The sequence below is a fragment of the Pan paniscus genome, chromosome 10 (genome assembly GCF_029289425.2).
Source record: "Pan paniscus chromosome 10, NHGRI_mPanPan1-v2.0_pri, whole genome shotgun sequence".
Taxonomy (NCBI): Eukaryota; Metazoa; Chordata; class Mammalia; order Primates; family Hominidae; genus Pan; species Pan paniscus.
The window spans coordinates 55,509,545-55,519,973 of NC_073259.2; the positions used below are offsets into that span (position 1 = coordinate 55,509,545).

Genomic DNA, 10,429 nt, shown 5'->3' on the forward strand with positions numbered 1-10,429 from the left:
ACTCATTAACAAAACTTGGCTTTTTATTCTGCCATTCTCTTGTATTTCTTGATCACAGTGTTTACAATACAGTGCTGTTATTGTTGAGTTAGTGGCTGTTCTCCTCTAATAACACTTATGCTTCTCAAAAAGAAATACCCATTATTATTTGGCTTTAAACATCATATCCTATTAAATGTTTGTTCATACTGGATATTTGACGGATTTCAAATGAATGAATGAATGAACAAGGAATATGTGTTGGGCTTGGCTCAATTAATCGATTGAATACTGTTACCACTTTATGGGATGAAAATCCTAACAGTCATTCTAAAGTCTTAGAAAATAATTCTAATGGCATCAACTAAATCTGCATTTTCCCATATGTCTTAAAGCTATAACCATTCTGACCCCAATAAAATGAGCTCAAATCTCCTTCTCATCTTCTCAGCCCTCCCCTTTGTTTAAAAGGCCATGGAAAATGTCTATTTTAAACTCAACGTCCAACCCATAGAATTATTGAATGAACCAGAAGTTGTTAAGTAGCTATGTGTTAAACCAATACTTCTTATTATTCATTAAAATACAAAGACAGATATTTGGAAGCATCTGATATACAAAGACAGTACAGTTTTGTCTGTGCTTCAATATCTGCTTGATACAAATTTCTTAAGGGATTCCCCTGAGACAGGTTTGAAATATACTGTTAAATGAGAAACTGTTTATAAAAACCCTCTCCCGAAAACTTGTCTTGTTCTTTGTCTTTTAATTGCTTTAGTCAATATACCTCCTTAGTCAATATACCTTCTCATACACCTCATACCTCAGGATGGTTTGTTGAAAATCCAAATTGTTTATCTGCCATGCCCTAGCACTGTTCCAAAGTACCATATATCCTGGAATAATGACTTGCAAGAGAGACAAAAGCATACTCTAAAGCTTCTGTGTTTAATGTGAATTCTTTCCTGATGAGGCCCAACTGGGACCTGAGAGTTAGGACAAGTTATACCCATTGCCAAAATTGAGGAAATAATCACTGGCTCTGCAAATAGTAATGCACATGATCAATTCAGAAACCAGAAATCACTTTTAAACCTTTCTCTGTCCCCATATCCTGTCACACAATCCATCCTGTCTCTTCTGTATTTTAACTACCTCTCAAATCCACCAACTTTCTCATTTTCCACTAGCACCATCCTGTATGAAACCATTATTATTTCTGACTTCAATCTCCAAAAGCACTCTGACAGCAATCTAACTTACTTCCCTTCTGTCTCAGTGGCTGCACTTCTTTGTCCACACTACAGCCAGAGATCTCTAACAGTCTGATCACATTGTTCTCCCTCATTAACTCCATCAAAAGTTTCCTGTCACTCTTAGGAAAAAGTCTGCAGTTGTTATTGATGCAGGTTCCAGTTTACATCTGCAGGTTTAAGACTTATCCATCCTACTCTCTTCACTAATTCCTTTTCAAACACACACACACACACACACACACACACACACACACACACACACCCCACCACTCTTAATGCCTATGATCCACTCAATCTTTCAATTTCTTGAGTGTGACATATTTTTTCTTCTCTCTCTGTTGGAGAGAACAACATCCCATTAGGTGCTCCCAAAGTCCCCTGTTAGTGCTTCTGAAGTACCCTGCTATATTATGTTGTACTGTAATATCCTCTTTTTTTTCTTTTAACCAGAGAGTCCAGTCAAGGCCTGACACTGGCTGATACTTTTTAAAGCTCTTATGGGATTAAAAAATAAATGACTGTATTCAAGTTTCAGAATCCATGTTGGTTGGATGGCTTGTCATCATTTATATAGTGCCCTGAACTTAATAGGACAATTAAATTTATCTTCTCTATAGCCAAATGGCATTGATTTTTTTTATCTGCACATCCAGAGGACTTACTCATAAATAACTATGGAGACTGTGATCAATAACAGCCTCCATTAACATCCAACACCAATGGAAAAAATCCTGCTTTAAACTTTCTTAGTTTGAAATCCAATTTGCTATGACTTTTTTTCACATATATCATGCAGTCTCTGCTTTGAAAGGGTTCCAAATATGATTATCGAAGTAATGTACTGATCACAGAAACCAATAATGTGTGAAGTTCTGTGATGACTCCAGGAAGTGCTACATTACTTCAATATCCCAGATAAAGTTAAAATTTTTAAATAAAGAAAGTAATTAACACTTGCAATGTATGAGAAGAAAAGTGAGCCAGGAAAGGTGAACAAAATCTCCCTTGAATGGGCTGGTAGAGAATAATTTTTTATGCTTTCTCTTGTTCCACCTAGGACTCTTCTTTATGCATAGTAGTTATTTAACAAAGACTTACTCAATTAAGTCTGTAATACATATCAAAAATGAATACTCTTTTTGTTGTAAGGTTTAGAGTAGAATGTATCTCCTTGTGTTGGAATCTTCTGTTTACAGAAGAAAAACAAAAGCTGATCTGTTCTAGAATATGTTTCCTTAAAGCCTTCATTTGATTATGTTGCATTTAGCATGAGTGACTCCATTTTGGTTTGGTCTAGTCTGCTGGGGCCTAGTGTATAACCTCAGTCCAAACAATTGCCTCCCATAATTTTGTTTTTAAATTTTCCCCCTTTTAGTCATGTTCTCACTTTAAGTGAGAGTATGACTAAAACATAGAGCCTTAGCATCACTCTCAGTTACCATCATTTTGGATTTCTGGTCTCAGCACATCATTCATAGGTTACAGTGCCCTCAGGATTACACATTTCTTTGAGCTCTTGCCATTCCAGTTGAAGAAAGACCATTTGACATTCCAGAGATGGCTGCATGCAAACATTTACAACCTTTGAGAGAATACAATGCACTAGGTAGACTACTATGGCCATCAGGAAAATAATGCCAGAAGTTTGGAGTATGCTCCTTAGCCAGAGTCCCCATGAACCAAACCAATCAGAATCAAATAGATCAAAGAATGTGCTACATAAAGAATCTACTTGCTTTAGTCAAGCAGCCTGCTCTTAATCCCCCACAACTGAATCTATGTAATACTCGCTGTATTTTTCCATGGGCAATAAGAAGTGTTACTAAACCCACTGTTCTGCTATTTCCTAGTGAGTTTCAAGACTAAATAAGTACATTTATGATGGTGATAGTGACATCAATGACTAAACTTTTGGTCAATACCTCAAAAATGAGAGGATAACTAAAAGGGGGAAATTGTTAAATCAAGTTTAGCCTAAAGAGGCCTCCTTACATATTTTAAGTTTAGATTAAAGGTTTATCTATACATAGTAAATTATAACCTAAATGGAGGTATAAACAGATTGTAACTTACTCTTGTAACAATGAGTTTTGGCCAAAGGGGGCCAAGTGTTCAAACCATACTCAAATAAGGCAAATGCCGAGCTGTAACCAATCCAGCTGTTTCTGTACCTTATGTCCATATTCTGGACATCATTTTCCTTTTCCTATCCACAAATCTTCTTCCATCACATGGCTGCGCTGGAGTCTCTCTGAGCCTACTCTAGCTCAGGAGGCTGCCCAAATCACGAATTGTTCTTTGCTCAAATAAACTCTGTTAAAACATTTTTTAAATTAAATGCTTTTTATCAGGAATTATTGTTATAAAATATTCATTGCTTCCCGATTACTGATTAAATATATTTTTACAGACAATTCTGCCTAGTACTCCTAAAAACATCCTACTGAAATTCTACTCTTTTAACCTTGCCCTGTTTGGGATTGCATAATATATTTGCAAAAGAGAGATAACTATCTAAAATCACATCTGTGCAGATATTAGTGTCAACAACACTATGTATGTTCTGTTTATTCTATTGCCTATTTAACCTTTTGGATGAGTTGAGTAGGTAATGAAGCCTTGCCTGTTTAATCCTATGAGATGGATTGCTGTCCTAACTTCCGTATCTTTTAACTCAATTGAGGCTGTTTATTCATTTATCAAACATTTAAGGAGAACCTATTACCTGTATGTTTATGAAGCTGCACAAGATAATGGAGATTCAGCTGTGAGCAACAAAAGCATGTTCCTGCTCTCATGAAACTTACTTTCTAGTGTAAGTGACAGAGAACAATAATTAAGTTCATAAAACTGGCTCCTGACCTGATCCATTTTAAAAGATCAGTGACACATAGTCATTATTGTTTGGATAATTAGATTGTGAAAAATAAAGGAATTAACTAGATAATTTGTGTGAAGAAAAGAGCAAGTTTTATCTAACTTACCCAGACCTGCTCTTAGCATCTTTTACTTGGGAATTATACATTCTCAACATAAAAGGGACCTAGTTCTATTTTGTTAGTGTCATAGAACATTACATCTATGTTAGTATTTTAACAAAAATTCTACTACTTTTTTTCCTTTAAGTAAATAAATTCCATCAAAACTATTTATAGCTCATTCATTTTTCTAAGTATGGGGTATTTATAGATGTAAAGAGATACAGTGCTTTTCAACCAGTACCAATATCACAGAAAATCTATGATGGAATGCCCAGTTGCAAGACATTTCTTCTCTTTCATGTAGATGACTATCTGTGCCAAAGCAAGGATTAGGTAATTGCTATAAAAGCACTCTTATCTTATGAAGCCTGCTGGGTAAATAAAAATAGGACACATTTAACTCTGGTTAGTTAGAAAAATCTTTAAACTTCTAGGTTTTGATATATTTATGTGTAGGAGAGGATAGGCATAAAAACATGGAATAAGCAGACCCTCTACAAAACAGTAGTTTATTGCTAAACAAATACTACTTTCCTTCTTTGCTTCAGTGGAAGATTGTGTCTATTTTTCTTTTTTTTTCTTCATCATAGTAATTTTTTTTTATTATTATTATACTTTAAGTTTTAGGGTACATGTGCACATTGTGCAGGTTAGTTACATATGTATACATGTGCCATGCTGGTGTGCTGCACCCACTAACTTGTCATCTAGCATTAGGTATATCTCCCAGTGCTATCCCTCCCCCCTCCTCCCACCCCACAACAGTCCCCAGAGTGTGATGTTCCTCTTCCTGTGTCCATGTGTTCTCATTGTTCAATTCCCCCCTATGAGTGAGAATATGCGGTGTTTGGTTTTTTCTTCTTGCGATAGTTTACTGAGAATGATGATTTCCAATTTCATCCATGTCCCTAAAAAGGACATGAACTCATCATTTCATTTTTTATGGCTGCATAGTATTCCATGGTGTATATGTGCCACATTTTCTTAATCCAGTCTATCATTGTTGGACATTTGGGTTGGCTCCAAGTCTTTGCTATTGTGAATAATGCCGCAATAAACATACGTGTGCATGTGTCTTTATAGCAGCATGATTTATAGTCCTTTGGGTATATACCCAATAATGGGATGGCTGGGTCAAATGGTATTTCTAGTTCTAGATCCCTGAGGAATCGCCACACTGACTTCCACAAGGGTTGAACTAGTTTAACCACCAACAGTGTAAAAGTGTTCCTATTTCTCCACATCCTCTCCAGCACCTGTTGTTTCCTGACTTTTTAATGATCGCCATTCTAACTGGTGTGAGATGGTATCTCATTGTGGTTTCGATTTGCATTTCTCTGATGGCCAGTGATGGTGAGCATTTTTTCATGTGTTTTTTGGCTGCATAGATGTCTTCTTTTGAGAAGTGTCTGTTCATGTCCTTCGCCCACTTTTTGATGGGGTTGTTTGTTTTTTTCTTGTAAATTTGTTTGAGTTCATTGTAGATTCTGGATATTAGCCCTTTGTCAGATGAGTAGGTTGTGAAAATTTTCTCTCATTTTGTAGGTTGCCTGTTCACTCTGATGGTAGTTTCTTTTGCTGTGCAGAAGCTCTTTAGTTTAATTAGATCCCATTTGTCAATTTTGGCTTTTGTTGCCATTGCTTTTGGTGTTTTAGACATGAAGTCCTTGCCCATGCCTATGTCCTGAATGGTAATGCCTAGGTTTTTTTCTAGGGTTTTTATGGTTTTAGGTCTAACTTTTAAGTCTTTAATCCATCTTGAATTGATTTTTGTATAAGGTGTAAGGAAGGGATCCCGTTTCAGCTTTCTACATATGGCTAGCCAATTTTCCCAGCACCATTTATTAAATAGGGAATCCTTTCCCCATTGCTTGATTTTCTCAGGTTTGTCAAAGATCAGATAGTTGTAAATATGCAGCATTATTTCTGAGGGCTCTGTTCCATTGATCTATATCTCTGTTTTGGTACCAGTACCATGCTGTTTTGGTTACTGTAGGCTTGTAGTATAGTTTGAAGTCACATAGTTTGATGCCTCCAGCTTTGTTCTTTTGGCTTAGGGATTGACTTGGTGATGTGGCCTTTTTTTGGTTCCATATGAACAAAGTCTCAGGATACAAAATCCATGTACAAAAATCACAAGCATTCTTATACACCAACAACAGACAAACAGAGTGCCAAATCATGAGTGAACTCCCATTCACAATTGCTTCAAAGAGAATAAAATACCTAGGAATCCAACTTACAAGGGATGTGAAGGACCTCTTCAAGGAGAACTACAAACCACTGCTCAAGGAAATAAAAGAGGATACAAACAAATGGAAGAACATTCCATGCTCATGGGTAGGAAGAATCAATATCGTGAAAATGGCCATACTGCCCAAGGTAATTTACAGATTCAATGCCATCCTCATCAAGCTACCAATGACTTTCTTCACAGAATTGGAAAAAACTAAAGTTCATATGGATTGTGTCTGTTTTTCAATCACAATCATCTGTGAGAAATATTGAAAATGCAGCAGCCACTGAGGCACCCATGTAGATAATTAGAATCACTAGAATCCGCATGCTATTAATGGACATAGCAGATCCTGGTCTGTATTGTCATAAACTTAGAATTGCACCATTCCTCTGGGATGTTCTTCTACCTGCAGAATCTAAAAATGTATATCCTGGGAAGGGCCCGTTATATAGGGAGACATTTGAAGCTTTTTCAGTAGAACTTAATTCTTGTCATTTACTCATGCATGAAATCATTGAAAATGTATTTGTTGAGTGTCAGTGTAAGCAAACAAGTGTCAATATAAGGAGATATTACAGCTTTCTTAAAATAATCAAACCTGGATTCTTCCTAAAGTGAAGGGATGCTCTTGCTTATCTTTCCTTTGAGAATTACTAACTCTTGCTGCCGCTGTGACAAGGACCTTTGTATTTCTTTACAGACTAAATGACAGTCAGGTGAATGCATTACAGCATACAAAGATAAACAGTGTGCGGCTCCTGCCTTCAAGAAGATCACATTCAGGAGGATGATGGAGATAAGAAAGCTGATAATATCAGGAAACTGTCTTATAACTGGGTATTTAAGGAGGATTAATAGATCACAGAAGATCTTTTAATTATCGTACATCAAGTAAGTCTCCCTAAAGACAAAGGGACACTGAAGCTAATTTTTAAAATGTGTAGAAAGGAGTTGAGCAAATGAATAAGCGAGTAGAGAAAACAGGATACGGGCATTCCAGACGAAGAGATTAAGAGTACAATTGGCACAGTCATGAAACAGCACAGCATTTAGGGAAATACAAGCACTTGGGTATGAATGGAATAAATGGCATATTTAAAGAAATAGGATTAAGTAAGTCCAGAGAAGTAGACAGAAGAATATTTATGAAAGATTTATGAGATGTAAACATCTCAGATTGAGGAATTTGAATTTTGTCTTTGAAGCTTTACGGGAGGGCCACTGGGGATCTTGAGCAGGAAAGTAAAATGATTCCATTTAAATAGCATGAGCTCAAGTGGAATAAGTCTAGAGGCAGAGAGATTTGGAAGGGAGGTCATTGTAATAATCTAGACAAGAAATAATGAGAACCCAAAGAAGTGACGAGAGTAATGATTGCTGGAAGGGAGAGGACAGAACAGTTTTGAAAACAATCAGGAAGCAATCTGTGACTGATTGGGTTTTAGGGGTGAATGAAAAGCAGAAATGTCAAATGCATTCCAGGTTTTGGTTGGGAGAACTGGCTGGACAGAGAACAAAGGAAGTCAAACCTATATTTTATTGTCAAGTTTAAAATATTTGTGATATCTCTATATGCAGAAATCCAGTAGGCCAGTCATATAAAGGTGTGAAACAGAGTAGGACATTCTGGGCTAGAGATGACTATACCAGTATGTAAGGGTTTTTGGTGCTACTGTTAGCCACCTACACTGTCAAAACAGGTTATAAAATGTATCGTTTAACTAAATAAATGTGTTATCATATTAGCGTTATTGTACAGTATTTCCAGACTTACTGAATCTAAACACACTGAATTAAATAAAATAAAAAAGTATAATTTTTAATAACTTACTAACCTAAAATGTGGATTTCTTCAAAAATTTTACACAGAACCACTTTTACACAGGACCACACTTCAATGCCATAAGATCACATCATAAAAGAGGATATCCAATAACAAGACAGAACAACTGGAACAAGCTACCACTCTTCCTGCTTTATAATTTTATCATGCATGAGATGGGGGAAAGGCCATCATTTGACGATGACCTATTAACTCAAAACAAAAAATGGCCTTGTTTGCCATGCCAGAGAGTTTAGATTTTAGCCACATGATAGGGAGCCATTAAAAGGTTTTACAAGGAGAATAACAATACCAGACTTAATATTAAATAAAGTTAATGCTAGCAGCAGTGGAAATGATGAGATGGAAAGAGGAAAGTGGTGATCAGGCAAGAATTTGGGGGAGTTATTTCAAGAATCTAAAGGAAAGTTTGGTTCATACACTAATAGAACAGATTATAATTCCAGGTACTGGAAATAATAATAGCATTAGTAGTAGTAATAGTTAGCATTTATTGAATACCTATCATGTGCCAGGCACTTTTCTAACCCTAACATTAAGTAGTATTTTATTTAATTCTCATTAGCACCCTATGAAGTAGGCATTATTATTTTTCCCATTTTATATGTGAGGAAACAGATACCAAGAAACAAACACACTCAATATTATACAGCTGGTAAGTTATAGAGTTAGAATTTAAATTTAGACTATGCAATTCTAGAGTCCTTGCTTTTAATCATGATGCTTCAAAAGAATCCCTGACAGAAAGAGTGGCTATCTATGGGTCATTCTGAAGGCATAAGGCTTGTGTAGCTGTTACGGGTCATCATCTGAAAATTAAAATTCCACCCAAAACACTCAGATAGCATGTCAATAAACACCAAATAAAGGAAGAAGCAAAAGAGTTATCTGTATACACCTTTGAAAATTATTGGATTTCCAAAACCATTGTATCCAGTGTCAATAACACTCAACTAGGTGTTAGAAAACATATTAGTTTCACTTAGCTGAGTGACCAGATAATTGCTAGGCCTTGGACTCCTAATATACCAGATGTAAGGGCTGGAATAAATTATTTTCAAGACCTTTTCCAGGACTAACACTTGACAATTCTCAGTGTTAGCCAAGAGGGTGCTACAAAGCAGCTATTGGTTTGGCTAAGCAGGCAAAGCCTTGGTGGTCGTAATATGCTTGGCAAATGGTAGATTGTATTGAACAGTAGGGGTGAATGCATTTGTCCCTGTCAAGAATTAATTGTCTCATTCTGTGGTCACCTTCATCTCAGGCTATTGGTTTACTTTGCCTGGACTTCAGTTATTAATAAAAATAGAAAATTTGAAAGGTCAGGGTCAGTCTCTACAAAAACATGCCTCATTGATGCAACTTAAAAGGAATTCCAAGGCCAAAGAGAATGGTCACCAAGGGGTCAGGATCTTCTGCTGAGCAACAGCAGAAAACTCAACGTATTTGCTTGCTACTAGGAGCTCTTCAATTCCTTTTTAAAAACATTTGAATAAAATCAACTGGTTCAGATAAAATCAACAGGCTTAAACACAGTAAATCTGAAAAGAGCCGTGCACATTCCTCAGCCCCGGGCTCAAAACAAACAAGCCCAGTACAAACACATCCCATCCTCCCATCCCACCACATATCACCATATATCTCTTAAACTTCCCCCGGGCTCAAAACAAACAAGCCCAGTACAAACACCACCAGGAAAGTCTCCGATAAGGGGACAGATGAGGGGACAGCCGTTCAAAGTTTTACTGAAAGAGCAGGAACCAAAAGAATTCCTTTGTTCCCCTGTAACTTTCAGGCTATAAAAAAGCAAACACTCGCATTGTTCGGGGCCCTCTTGTATGCGGTGAAATGGAGGGACCAGGTTCGAACTTGCAGTAAAGATCCTTGCCACTTGGCTTTGACTCTGGACTCCGGTGGTCTTCTTTGGGGAACAAACGGTCTGGGCATAACATCTGGGGGCTCGTCCGGGATTCCCCAAGCCCACCAGACCCCTGGTCAACGGATCTGCTAGGATCGATCTACTGATAGGTGAGCTGGATCGTCTCCGTTTGTCTGTCCGTGTCTGTTCTGAATCCGAATCTGTGACTTGCGAGGTCTGAAACTGGAGCTGGCACAGTCCTGGCGGACGTGC

General features: G+C 37.1%; 1 protein-coding gene across 1 annotated transcript in view; it reads left to right on the top strand.

The window, feature by feature from the left end:
- The window catches only part of CPNE8 (copine 8), a 280,364-nt gene extending 272,086 nt beyond the window's left edge, over nucleotides 1–8,278 (top strand). The window contains exon 18 of the mRNA XM_063593096.1: nucleotides 7,156–8,278. Coding sequence (XP_063449166.1) covers nucleotides 7,156–7,164 — 9 coding nt within the window. The 3' untranslated portion in view covers nucleotides 7,165–8,278. The remainder of the gene's footprint in view (nucleotides 1–7,155) is intronic.
- Nucleotides 8,279–10,429: the final 2,151 nt, after the last annotated feature.